This window comes from Mytilus californianus, unplaced genomic scaffold (assembly GCF_021869535.1).
Source record: "Mytilus californianus isolate M0D057914Y unplaced genomic scaffold, xbMytCali1.0.p SCAF_7, whole genome shotgun sequence".
NCBI classification, from domain to species: Eukaryota; Metazoa; Mollusca; class Bivalvia; order Mytilida; family Mytilidae; genus Mytilus; species Mytilus californianus.
Window position 1 is genome coordinate 40367642 of NW_026262723.1, and position 15393 is coordinate 40383034.

Genomic DNA, 15393 nt, shown 5'->3' on the forward strand with positions numbered 1-15393 from the left:
AGACAGAAACTCAACATAGCAAAAATCACAACAATCAGATAAGTGTACATGCTCTAAATCCTCTGCCACCAAAATCTTGGAAAGTCAATCTGTACCAACAAAGGCATTATTGATATTTTGGCAATTTGTTAAATGAACTGTCAGAATACATTCATTTAAATGATATCTTAAATTTGATAAGTCAATCTATACTTACAATGACACCATTGGTTATTTCTGTAGTGTAAGTAGGATGGAAACACACATTACCAACTGTCAGGCAGCTATCTAATACAAACACTGGTCCCAAATCATCACCATCAAGAATATTCAGTCTTAATGTTTCGTACGCTGTTTTTCTCAAAGTAGGATTTGTAGCTTGATCCTATAAATAGAATTATTTCAATTCATGATTAAGCTACAATAGATTTTCTTTTTTGAGTTTCCATTTGTCCACAGTAGAGGATCAAAAGTTCTAGCTGGTAGCCAACCTATCATACATACTGTAAACCAACTTTTACACGATATTTGAGAGTAGAAAAATTATGTGAATATTAATCGTTGCAAATATGTAAAAACTTTATTATTCCCTTATATAAATGAATGATCCATGGCTGGGTCAAACCAAAGATTTGCAAATTGGTATTTGCTGCTTTTCTGCTAAGCTTGCAGCATTTAGAAGTAAATGCAAAGACAGGTTGTCTCAGATTTTTGTATAATATCCATAGATAAGTGATCGATGAATACATGTCTTCAACTGAGTACTGATCAAATATGATCGATAAGTGTGTGATTACCAATCTAATCAATTAGTTTGGTAATGTGCCCAGGGTGTTGACAAGTCTTCCTGCATTTTGTTATTTTGTGATCTACATTAAACATTCTGGTCTAGTACAAAGCAGAGGTTATGTTTCTATCACATTATCATGTTCTACTCTAGTCATAATATGCATGTAATATTTGTCACTGGATGTTTAGCATCAATATGTCATCATCATCATCATCATCCCACCCCTCATATACATGTGCAATTTGGAATTAATTATTGATTCAGAAAAAATAGTGTTTGCTATAAAAGAGGGAAGAAAGATACCAGAGGGACATTCAAACTCATAGATCGAAAACAAACTGACAATGCCATGGCCAAAAATAAAAAGACAAACAGACAAATAATAGTACAGATGACACAACATATAAAACTAAAGTTAAAGCAACACGAACCCCACCAAAAACTGGGGTGATCTCAGGTGCTCCGGAAGGGTAAGCAGATCCTGCTCCACATGTGGCACCCGTCGTGTTGATTGTTCATAACAATGTTCCTTAATCTGACTTATTCATGTCAGCTGCTTTAAAGCATTCTTTAAATTTCTTTAAAAGAAGTGTGTTCAATCCTAAACCGTTCAATGGGGAATTGAAATGTTTGAATCATGTCATGCAATAATTTTCTTGATACATTTTGAACAAGATAGCATCAGAAAGCAGTGTTTGTAGAAAGATATGTCATTCTATCTGGTCTCTTGACAAACCAGTATTTGTTCTTACTCCTGAAAGACCTGAATGCAAAGGAAAGTTAGCAAAAATCAATTTTACAATGATTGACCTTGACCTTGCCAAGAATTAAAACTTAAACCTCCATCACTAGAAGTGAGACCACAAAGGTTATAAGGTTATTTGCTTTGGTTACAAATCAGCATTTTATTGTTCCAAAATATTTACATATAATATCACTTACAGTAGCTGAAATATTGAGAATATAAAAAGTTTGTCCCACTGTATTCAACGCTTCAAAATCTAGGGTTGTTTTAATGGACACATAACCCAATCTAGGTGTAGCAATCACAAACTTCTGTGAACCATCAAGCTGAAATGTAAAAACACAAAATGCTTAAAATTAATGGTAACTGTTCATGAAAATTGCTTAATATATATAATTGCTGGTGTATTATCATGATAATCAAAGGCAGCTTTGTGTGTGGTGGCATGCCCCTATATATAAACATAACATATTGACAGTTTTTTTGTCCACTACAATGGCAAAAGATGTTAAATAAGAAGTCATATTTTAGTCAGAAAAAGATTATCTAAAAACTTAGTTGTAACTTCTAGTGGCAAATCCTAAATCCAGTCTGTTGGATCTACATCATCATGATCAATGTCAACCAATAGTTTAAGAAAGAGTAAAAAAATCAATGTTTTATCACTATAAATCACCCTAATTCACTATGACAAACTTTTCACTAGGAAGGGTGATTTTACTTCCTTGCATGTACATATTTACTAAATATAAGTGAACTTACTATTCCACCATCTCCAGGCATTATGCCAAAATTAATATCCTTGTTTGTATTAGCATCAAGATCAAAAGCAGCTATTCCTCTAAATACTGTTGTTCCTATTGGTGACAACTAAAAACAAAATATATCAAATTGACATTAGATATTATTATCACATACTTGTAGTAATTCATAATTTGTAACTTTTAAATGATGATAAACAATAAAAGCATTTGATTTATGTAAATTTGATTTAATCAACATAAGTTGAATTACGGAAAACATTTAAATGAATAAGATTAACATACTGTAAATTCATAAATTTTTGCAAGGTTTTTATAAATGCGAGTAATGCAACTTGATGATTATCGCAATATAAAGAACTCACAGTCTGATATCTCATGCATATATCTCAATGCAAATTTTCCTGAAATCGCAATAATTAATCTCACATTTTTGTCCAGTAATATCACAATAATAAACGCAGGCAATAATTTCTGAATTTACAGTAGTGTATATATTTTTCAGCATAAATGACTCTCAGGGTGATATCATAACCTTGAGATGATAGTTGATGTGATACAAATAATCTTATCTATACTTCTTTTGTACTTATTGGGGAGGGGGAGTTCATATTTTACTTCAAAATATTTATTAATCTATTGGATACTTTTTTGCATTTTCATTCAAATACTTCTGTATTTAAGTCCTAACAAATACTGTACGGATTTGGTTGACCAGCAAAAAAAAAAGCTGTTATATTACCTTTTTTATCTAGCTTGTAATGGAAATCCCAGATACCACTGAACAAAAAGGCCTAACCTTATTAACACTGGCTTGGTATGAAGTACCAGAAAAACAGAACTGTTAACACATTTAACAGTTGACATGTTTGGCAGGTTTGGATATGTTGTACATGTAACAGAGGCAAATAGGGCTTACCATTAACACTGTGCAGATATGGTTATAATTAAACTAAAGAAAATATGAATTATCTCAGGAACACTGATCAGGTATGGGGTACCATAGAACATAGGTCTTAACCCATTAACACTGAGCATGTATGGTTATAAATAAACCAGAGAAAATATGACTTATATCATGAACACTGACCAGGTTTGGGGTATCATAGAAAATAGGTCTTAACCTATTTACACTGACCAGTTATGGGGTACCATAGAAAAAAGGCCTTACCCATTAACACTGACCAGGTACGATATGAGGAACCTTAGAAAATATGTCTTAACCCATAAACACTGGAAAATAGGTCTTATCCCATAAACACTGGAAAATAGGTTTTAACCCATTAACACTGACCAGGCAAGGGGTACCAAAAAAATAGGATTAAGCTGGATATATGGAATCAGAGACTAATACCTCATGAAAAGTTGCTAGGTAAGTAAGTTGTACCAAAGAAAGTGAAAAATAACACAGGCTGGGTACAGATTAGCTATGAAAATAAGTTTTTATCTTGTAACCTTGGATAGGAGTAGGATCTAACAGCTTCATATGAGGTACCAGGGAAAACAGGGCTTACCTCATTCACACTTGTTTCATATGAGGTATCAGAGAAAACAGGGCATACCTCATTCACACTGGCTTCATATGGGGTTCTAGAGAAAACAGGACTTACCTCATTCACACTGGTTTCATATGGGGTACCAGAGAAAACAGGACTTATCTCATTCACACTGACTTCATATCAGTACTCGAGAAATCAGAACTTACATCATTCACACTGGCTTCATATCTGAACCTGAGAAAAGAGGACTTACCTCATTCACACTGGCTTCATATGGGATACCTGAGAAAACAGGGCTATTATCATTGATGTCTTGTACATCTACTGTCATTAAGAAAAATGTAGAAGATGATGAACCCTGAAATAATTAATATCTTATTGCTTATTGTTTTCCACATTTGTATTTCATTCAAGTTTTTTTTAACCGTCTTCAAATATATTTGTTTTTGTCAAATTTTATCATTTTTAGTGATTCAAAGTATAATAAACTGTTAACACAGAGATATGTCTCACCTATTTGTTATTTTGATAATGCAAATGTTGAAATTAAAATAGCAATACTTTAACATGTAAGTTATGCAAATAATCAAGGTCAATGAACCATGACTGAAGGTACAGGGCTAAACAATCTCCATGGAAATGAGATGTGCCCATGCTAATACAACTGCAAACCAAATACCATTGACTTTTCATAAGTCGTTCCCTTTAAACAAACCTAAACACAAACACTAACTTGTAAACTATGTAAAAGTTTCAAAGTCAATGAACCATAATTAAGGGGTGGGGTTATATAATCTCCATGGAAATGAAACTTGCAAATGCCAATACATTTGCATACCGAATATCATTGACTTAACATTAGTGGTTCATCTTAAACTGAACTAATCACAAACTAATACATGTAAACTAAGTAAAAGTTTCAAAGTCAATAGACCATGACTGAGGGGGCGGGGCCAAATAATCTCTATGGAAATGAGATATGCCAATGCTTATACAACTGCATACCAAATATCATTGACCTACCACTAGTGGTTCCCCATAAACTGACCTAATCACAAACTAATACATGAAAACTAAGCAAAGTTTCAAAGTCAATAGACCTTGACTGAGGGGGCGGGGCCAAATAATCTCCATGGTAATGAGATGTGCTAATGCTTATACAACTGCATACCAATTATCATTGACCTACCACTAACAGTTCCCCTTAAACTGACCTAATCATAAACTAATACATGAAAACTAAGCAAAAGTTTCAAAGTCAATAGACCATGAATGAGGAGGCGGGGCCAAATAATCTCTATGGAAATGAGATATACCAATGCTTATACAACTGCATACCAAATATCATTGACCTTCCACTAGTGGTTCCCCATAAACTGACCTTATCACAAACTAATACATGAAAACTAAGCAAAGTTTCAAAGTCAATAGACCTTGACTGAGGGGGCGGGGCCAAATCATCTCCATGGTAATGAGATGTGCCAATGCTAATATAACTGCAGACCAAATATCACTGACGTACCACTAGTGGTTAACCATGAACTAGACCTAATCACAAACTAATACATTGTTGCCGCCGCTGCTGCCGCCGCCGCCGGAAACAGCATACCTAATTTTTGTCTCGCTTTTTGACTCTGTCAAAAACAAATTCAAAAGCTAGTATTTTGTTGAATTTGAAAAATATTGTCTGGTTTTTTTTCCACATAATTTCAGCAATTTCTGTAAAGAGATGTCTTCGTGAAACAAGACAATTACCATGTCTGGACCAGCTTGGCTGCTTGCAGCTAATATAGGTAACCTTGGCTATATCATGGCAGCCTGTTTGCTTTGTACCCTGACATTATTGACAAGGATTGCGAGTTTTCCTGTCCAAGGCGACTGGTTCTAGTTCTAGCAATAATTGTCAATTAAGATCAGTCTAACCTTGCCACTAGCCAGGTTCGAATTAATAACCTCATGGCTAGTGATCACTGCAGAGGAACTACTTAAGGATGTACTTAGGTGAAATTCAAAAAATCTAGAATTTAAAATTGATACTATAAGTCAGAAGAGCATTAGTTAAGGAACAAAATAAGCTAAAAATATTGATAGGTTATGGAGCTCCTTTTCGAGATATTTAATTTTTAAAAAATGGTGGGAAAAGGCTGAATCAGACTTTTACCTTATATTTGCATTGGTATTATTTGGGCCTCAAATCGAAAGAAAAGAAATCTAGAATCTGCTTAAATTTTGGTAAATTACCTTTTATGAGCTATTGAAGTCTTATATGAAAAGAAATATGGGTGTTATGGGGCAAATATTTTACCCTTTATCGTAGGAAAAAAACCAAGGAGTCCGAACATCTCACAAAATTTCCTAAACCTGACCTAAGTACATCCTTAACCACTTTGCCACCAAGGCCATTAAAGTATAAGTCCCTGTCATATAATATCTATTGAATATTAAGAGAAATTTCACAATGAATCAAATACTATCCCCAGCATCACTGTCATGTCAGATGATTTTTACTGAATAACCTTAATGTTTGTACTGTTTTTGTGTCGAATAAGCTTAAAAACAATAGTTACTCACCACTCGTGTACATTTCACTTGAAATTCAATGACATCTGTATCATCAAATGTAGTTGAAGTCAAACCCTATGAAAAAGCACAAAAATAAATAGTGTAAAGATCATATAACACAAATTTTAAATAACATTTCTAATTTTCGTGGATGAAGCAAAAATTATATTTTCGTGGATGAAGCAAAAATTATATTTCCTTGGATATTTGATTTTGTGGTGTTACCAAAGTTTGCATGTTAGTCTTTTGAAAATGTATTCTTTATTGAACATTTAAATTCAAGGTTCACCCACGAAATCCAAGAAAATTGGCATCAAACAAATAATAATGCATTTGCAATCATAAATTTTAAAAAACAAAAATTGTTTATACCTTTTAAACAATAGATTTGGTAATAAATTTTCAAATGATATGTTTTTCTATAAATTATAAACAAATATTTCATAGATTTTTTTACCTAAACTTCAAAGGCATATTTAAATTCTGACCTCACACTCATTAATATTAAACCTGTTCATATGTACCAGTACCCCTAAATTCTTCATATGGATTATGCTTTCTACTAATGATTAATACAAGTATCAACCTCTTAGACATGCAAGTCTCTGTTTCTCTAAACTGGTCTTTTTTTCGGCTATTCTGTATTACTGTATCGGTTATTTACCCCCAAATTCTTCATATGGATTATGCTTTTTACTAATGATACAAGTATCAACCTCTTTGATATAATTGATTATACTGTCACATGACTGTGGATTCATTATTATTCGTGGGATACCAATTTTCGTTGATTTCGTGGGTGGAAGTAAACCAAGAATTCAAATGTTCAACGAAGTACAAATTTTCTATATGGTTGTATGCAAAATTTGGCAAAACCATGAAATCAAATATCCACGAAAATACAATTTTTCCCTAGTCCACGAAAATAAATGAATCCACAGTATAGGATAATTAGCTGGAGGGCAAACAAATTACCAAAATTTTTGTCTTAAAAATATGTTACATAATTATGGCTTACAAAGCAAAATTATATGCTCTGAACTTACATCTCTGTCCAATTCTTGAACAAGACGGAGAAAAGCTCTCTTTCTAAAGCCATTCTCTTCTGTAATATCACGTGACTCTAGTAAGAACAGGTTTGTCACATTTATATTAAAGGGAGTACCAGATGACCTTGATATTTCCAGTGTGATACCATCAATGGAATCGCTTCCACCAAGTATACCATTGATCTTTGTGTCAGCAATATAATTGTCTGGATTTGCTCCTATATCTATAAAATCAACCATAAAAGGATAAATTGTCTAAGGATCATAACTTTTTTTACAAACAATCATGTTATAATTCAATTCTGTTTAATAACAGAGATGTGACAACACCAAATGCCATGATATTGACAATCAAATCAGTTTTTCAGTTATATACCGGTATATAAAACAAGAACAAGTGCAATGAAAACATGCCAAACTATATATATTTTCATGTTTAGTGAAATGTGAAATCTGGGTCATAAAACTCTAATTTTGAAAAATATTTTAATGAGCTCACATCAAAATGAACTTAGTTTCAAGTTGAGGTGAGAACTACTTCAAATTAAACTATCTTAAGGCAAATCTTAGCCTAATATGGGACAAAAGCAAAAATTGATGGACAGACAAATAAACAGACTGGAAACCATGATGCCCCCAAATATCATGACTATTGTAGGCTAGCTGCATGCAATTGATTTATGTAACATGCATACTGTAGCATAACAGCATATTCACTTTCATTGAAGCCAAGAAAACTTTGATGAAAATTTTTCTTGTACAATGAGTGTTGTAAAATTTCAAACTATTGGCAAACAGGAAATGGCTGCATGGCCAGTGTAATAAAATGCTTCGCTGTGCGCAGCTTGATACGACCGCAGAGGTCGAACCCTGAACAGTTGGGGCAAGTATGGCCACAACATTCAAGCTTGATAGAGCTCTGAATTTGGATTGTGATTAAATATTTGACACAGCATAGGTTTCTGACACAGTTAGATTTGGCATACCAAAGAACCCCAATAATTCAATTTCTGATGAAATCAAACAAAGTTTAATTTTGGACTCTTTTGACCTCAATATTAACCAATTTGATAGGGGGCCCACAAATAAAAAATCTAAATACATGGTTAGATTCAGCATATCAAAGAACCCCATATATTCAATTTTTGTTGAAATCAAACAAAGTTTAATTTTGGACCCCAATTTGGACCAACTTGAAAACTGGGCCAAAAATCGAAAATCTAAATACATGTTTAGATTCAGCATATCAAAGAACCCCACATATTCAATTTTTGTTGAAATCAAACAAAGTTTAATTTTGGACCCCAACTTGGACAAACTTGAAAACTGGGCCCATAATCAAAAATCTAAACACATGTTTAGATTCAGCATATCAAAGAACCCCAAGAATTCAATTTTTGTTAAAATCAAACTAAGTTTAATTTTGGACCCTTTGGACCTTAATGTAGACCAATTTAAAAAACAGGACCCAAAATTAAAAATCTAAATACACGGTTAGATTTGGCATATCAAAGAACCCCAATAATTCAATTTTTGATGAAATCAAACATTTTTAATTTTGGACCCTTTTGACCTCAATATGAACCAATTTGATAGTGGGCCCACAAATATTGAACCCCATATATTCAATTTTTATTGAAATCAAACAAAGTTTAATTTTGGACCCCAACTTGGACAAACTTGAAAACTGGGCCCATAATCAAAAATCTAAACACATGTTTAGATTCAGCATATCAAAGAACCCCATAAATTCAATTTTTGTTAGAATCAAACAAAGTTTAATTTTGGACCCTTTGGACCTTAATGTAGACCAATTTGAAAACTGGACCCAAAATTAAAAATCTAAATACACTGTTAGATTCGGCATAACAAATAAATAAATGTGGTCAAAGATTTTACAAATCTAATGCGCCATACTGTGCAATTAAAGATTACTTCTTGAAATTTTTCAATATTTGAAATTTGAAAAAAAAATAATATTTGAAGAATAATTCTTTTTAATTTCTGAAATCTGAAATGAGAAAAAATTGACCCCCCACAATTTCTTTTTACCCCCCCCCCCCCTTTTTCCCACAAAAAATTCTTTCCCTCAAGATATGGTCATAATCTCAATTCAAATTGCCAATGGAGTTTGCAACCATAATTATCCATTTAAATTTACCATAGTGCTAACTTAATCTATTTTATAATAGAATTTAAAATATAGTGTCAAATCTTTCATATGGATTTTTTTGTAAAAAAAAAAGATTCAACATTTGCAGATATTTTTACTGGTCTTCCTTTATAAATATGCATTTCTTTAAACATAATTTAAAAGCAGTGTAAGGGAAGTAACCAAAACGTTGTATTTGGATTACCTCCCTTACACTGTTTTAAATTATCTTAATTGTTCATTAACCATTACTTTATACATAATTTAAAAGCAGTGTAAGGGAGATAATTTCAATGATGTATTTGATTTATCTCCCTTACATTGCTTTTAATTATGTTTTGTACTAAAGTATTTGTCCATTAACCAGGACAACCTTGTTTTTCCCCCTTTTTTGCCCCTAATTCCTAAACGGTTTGAGCCATAACCCCACAAAGCAAATCCTAACCATTCCTTTGTGGTATGGAAACTTGTAGTATAATTTCAGAGAGATCCATACACCGTTCCACAGTTATTGTCTGGAAACTAGAAAATGCTTATTTTTGGCCCCTAATTCCTTAACTGTTGGTACCATAACCCCCAAAATCAATCCCCACGTTCCTTTTGTGGTATTGAACCTTATGGTAAAATTTCAAAGAGATCCATTCACTTAAACTAAAGTTAGAGTGCGAAAACCAATGTGTCTTCGGACGACGACGACGACGCCAACTTCATACCAATATACGACCGCAAAATTTTTTTGCGGTCGTATAAAAATTGCTTACACACTACAACAAACATTATCAAGCTACAGACCAAATAGAAAAACATTCCCTTTCATAAAAGCCAAGAAAACTTTGACACCCAGTCTTTCTGATGGACAGATATGGAATTACGGACTGGAGCGGTTACTAGATCTGCTTTCAATGTTGGGATGCAGGTAAAAACAGCATCTTTAGAAACTAAAAGTTAGATTAAGCTTTCAGGCAGATCATGTAAGTAAATGAAATGAAATAAAACCTATAGTTAAGAGTAAATTGTAACCTAGTAAATTATATATATTAAATGTAAGAATACTTTAGTTATGAGATAAGTCTATTTTACTGTGTCCCATGTCATTTTACACACACACACATCACATGATAACGTCAAAAATCTAAGCAGGGTTGAGATCAGTACAACATTGTCTGTATGAACACATCAACAAATGGACGATGTCAACTTACGATATACTTTCATCAGGGTGAGGGGTCAAACAAGAACATCATTGCCGACTTTTTATGTGGAAACCTAGGCATGTGCATAGAAAAATGTCATGTGATACGACTTTTTCAATCTCCACATTGAAACAACAGCTACTGTACATTTTGAAATTAATGCATGCGCTTATTATTGATTATTGAAGAATGGACAAAAATGTGAGATTAATTATTGCAATTCAAGGAAAATCTGCATACAGAAATATGTATCAAATTTCAGAATACGGGTTTTTATTATTGTGATACTCAACCAGTCGCATAATTCGCATTAAAAAAAACTCACAATTTCTGAATTTACAGTATCCTGGAACTCTCCTATAACATATATCAACCTAAAAAAAATTAATTGCTAAAGTACTTTCTCACCACCATGATAAAATGAAATGATTATGGTGGTATATACCTGCAAAACTTGCTTCAGTCAGTGTAACAATGATGGTAGGCGTTCCTCCAGTATTACCACTCACAGCTGTCGATTCACATGCTACAAGGAGAATAAAAAATTAAAAGGCTTTATAAAACAAAATTTATTTTGTAAATAACTAAACCTCACTATTACATGGACATACATGTACATAGTTTGTTAAAATATAATACAACCAACAACAAAAAATAAACAATTAGATTTTTTTTTAAAACAAAATTACCCTTATAATCTAATATTATTAGAAGTGTTCCTATCCATAGGAAGCTTATACAAAGAAGAAGAGGTATACACAACTTTCTATCATTTTACAGATACATGCAATAGAAGTTATAGATATGTTGTTCTTGTTTAAACTTGGGGAATTGGAATGAGTATGCACTAGACAATTCCTTAGAAAAAGTATCGGTGAAGATGAAAACTTCATATATATTTCTATATAACAGGTGTATACATGGTATATATACATGTGTATGCATGTACATCAGAAATCTGATTTTTATTATTTTCATAATTTTTTTCATCTCTGACATGTCTGATACAAATAATCCTCCATTTTAAAAATATTTTAGTGCACATTTGATCATTTAATACCTTTTGGCGACCTTTATATGTCTATAAATACCAAGGTCTCCCATGGAGACAACATTTCCTCACAAAAATGCTGTGTAATGTAGGTATAGTATCAACAGTAGACCTTTTAACAACAATGCCTTGGTAAATAATAATTAAATTTCAATAACAGGTCCCCTAAGCCAACCTTAAGGAGTGGACATTCTATTTCTCTCCTTTTATCATATGACTGAAAGTAGAAAGTTGTGATTGTCTTTTGATCTAAAGTTCTTTTAGATCTCGTGTACATTAGACTATGATATATCAAAAATCTGAACTCTGTATAATGACACACATATTTATTTACACACAATACATAAAAAAAATTAACATGACATTCCAAAAATTTGGACATTACAACTGACTACACCAACCACCAACAATTCTCTCATCCATGAAAATAGTTATTAAATTCTCCCTCGTCATGCTCGTCGGAATTTAAAGTATTTCTTTACTAAATTCCTAAGTATAAATAAGACAAAACTCTAATATGGGGCGCATTACATTTGCACGCATTTGGGGATTAAAAATTTTTATGTTTGCTCACAGCTTTTAATTACATTTGCACGCATTCATTTTACAGGTAACACATGGAAATAAAGATAAATCATAATAAATATGACTATAGTTATAATGAAAATTGAACATATTTGTAAATTTTAATTATATATTTCTAATATTGAATTCTAAAAAAATATAATAATCATGAGAAATCCCGTAAAAGCTTAAGACATACATGCAACTTAACTGCAAATATTTCAGAGTAAATAGTATTCTGAATCATAATTTTACCTAATAGTGATCGCTTTAATAAATAACTTAAGTCAGTTTGTAAAAATGCGTAAAGGCACACATATGGAGTTTCGTTTGTAAGAAACAAATCGGTGATAAAAATCATTAGTGTAAGATGGATTTGGTTTCAGTATCAACAGAACACTTAAGTCAGGGGATGTTTCATGGCGATGCACCGTAAATAATTGCAAAGGTATCTTGCAAATGTGTGCAAATGTATAAATGAAAAGCTGCACGCAAACGTAATGATTTTTGTACGCAAATGTAATGCACCATCAAATATAGACTTGGTTCCTCGCAGTAACTTATTTTTTCTTGCAAACCATGTTTATCTAATACATAATTTAATTACAATATTATAAAAAAATTGACATTTTCATATAAGATATTGTCGAACACATCATTATATGTAAAAGAACATAAACTATATATACACATGTATATCCATATGATCCATATTCATAAATATGGCAATAAACGGCAAACTGTACGTTGTAGTTACTGTGAGCACCTGTGATGAACTGACAGCTCAACAATTCTTTACGTAGTATTACGGAACCCCAACCTTTAAACCACCAAAGGATTTCACGTGCATCTAATACCACATACCTGAATCCAAAATAACAAGAACCCATTTTACAACTAATATTTGTTGCTAAATGTTTTTTACTCAGTATAAAACAAAATTTAAAGAATCTTGATACTTACGGGCAGTCTGAGCAGCTGTGTTTCCAAACAGAAGTACCATAACGAGGCAAGCATGCCACATTTCCATGGCTGCTGATTAAGTATTTGGAGAGTTAACTCCTTGCTTCTACCTAAAATAAAAAAGTTTGCATGTTGTATAAGGACACTAAGGACAGTGTTAATTAAGGCATACATGTATCTGTTTTGATATATGAAGGTAACTAAAAATAAAACTTTGGGCTTTAACCTGTTTTAAGAGCCTGTATTGCTCACCTCAGTTTATCCCATAAAAGTAATTTGCTTTCAGTTTGGAAAGCATCCAAATAATCATTCCTCTAGTTTTTTTTAAATTTAAACTTCAAAAGAAAAGAAATTTAAAATTTCAGTAACCAGAATCAATAATTGCTCAGATGACTGATGTCACTGACAGGCACCAAATTATTGCAGCTCTAATAAGAAAAACATTATATAAATTCTTATATAATGAAACACATAATTGACACAATCTAAAATAAGTAAAACAAATCACACCTTAATTCTAAATGATGAATCCAGGACTCATTATGGCCAGTTGAAAGCATCTTAATTATTATATCTATTACATCGCGGGATGTTCATGATGTTTGCCCTTTTTCATAGGACATTTGTGCTTTTTAAAAAATGTCATTTGCGCTTTTTAAATAGGACATTTGCGCTTTTACAATATTTGCTTTTTATGACGTTACAATGGTTATATGTACATGATGTACCTGGGCAAACCTGTATAGTAATTTTAAGAGCTTAAATGCAAATTAGTTTGAAGTTGCACCTTAAATCTGACACAACTGAAAAGCTTTAAAACTCTAAAATAAAGACAACTGAAATTTAAGTGTTATAATCAAAATAGTCAGTGAACAATTACAAAGTTGTTGACACCAGGAGTGGACACTGTTACCTCTTATTTCAGTTATTCACAATTGAAATTTCCCCACTTTTATGTCTTTTGGCAAAATTTGTTTATGTAATCAATAAACAAGAGAGAAAAGATACATGTACCAATGGGAGGGGAGTGATTTTATAATACACATTATGTACATGTACTGTGAAATGATTATTGGCATTAAAATTGTGTATCATGTATATATAAATATGTGGAGTTAATTTATAAATATTTTCAATTAAAAATATATTCAAAAGTTTCTTTTCTTATATACAGCTGTCAGTTTCCCGATTTCCATTGATTTGATTAACAAAATTATGGTGTTTTATTTGTGTAAAATAGTGCATTTTTGATGAAAATGTTCATGTTTTACATACATATGCACATTTCAAAACAAATACAGACATGCACTTTTGGGACATGTGAATCGGAATGCTAAGATAGCTTAAATTTGATTGTTTCAACTTACCATAAGAGTGAAAATAAATCGAAAATATATTCAAAGCACAACCAAAATAAAAATATCCCTTTTTCAGATGTCAGATCCCTTTTCTCTTATTATGGGACCTTCACCACACCTGCAAATTCGTCTGTTGCAGGTAGCAGTTAAGTTTGCTACTATTGTATTAAAGGAAAACTCCCGTAAGGTATCAAGTGTTTTGGAATCTTTAAATAGAATCATAGAACCGGTTCTGCAAGATTCATTCATGTTTAAAAAGAATTGCCATGTGAGTTACTAAAAATAGTAACCAATGGAAAGAATGGATTGATCGGAACGCATCGGTTATTTCCGTAAAGTAAAAACATAATACCTACGAAACATGATTACATGTTGTTTACAATGAAAAACAACGTACTGAAATTGCTCCGTTAGAAAATTCTTATAATATAATTATTCACCAATATTTTACATCTTATACAAACCCAAATAATCAGCACAAGTCATACATATAAAACACGTATTTAGTGAATATCATGAATAATATTAGAAGTCCAAAGGACAAAATTCTCAATACTGTCTGATAATAAATTACTAGACATAGTTAATTAATCATAACTTTGACTTTAAAAGTGTATTATTTTGCAAAGGATTGTATATCATATACTAAGCAATTCCTAGCTTGGTAACTGTAGTCTCAGATCATTGTTTGTGTGGGGGGTCATGATGAATTAACAGAATAGAGAAT

The 15393-nt window shown here is 32.1% G+C and overlaps 1 protein-coding gene across 1 annotated transcript in view; it reads right to left on the minus strand.

Moving 5' to 3' along the window:
* The window catches only part of LOC127708407 (uncharacterized), a 199676-nt gene extending 184861 nt beyond the window's left edge, over positions 1-14815 (minus strand). Inside the window, exons 1-9 of the mRNA XM_052213279.1 lie at positions 14676-14815; positions 13309-13418; positions 11176-11256; positions 7383-7609; positions 6346-6411; positions 4028-4132; positions 2277-2384; positions 1712-1840; positions 197-364 (exon numbers count right to left, since the gene is read on the minus strand). Of these exons, the coding sequence (XP_052069239.1) occupies positions 197-364; positions 1712-1840; positions 2277-2384; positions 4028-4132; positions 6346-6411; positions 7383-7609; positions 11176-11256; positions 13309-13375 (951 nt within the window). The 5' untranslated portion in view covers positions 13376-13418; positions 14676-14815. The remainder of the gene's footprint in view (positions 1-196; positions 365-1711; positions 1841-2276; positions 2385-4027; positions 4133-6345; positions 6412-7382; positions 7610-11175; positions 11257-13308; positions 13419-14675) is intronic.
* Positions 14816-15393: the final 578 nt, after the last annotated feature.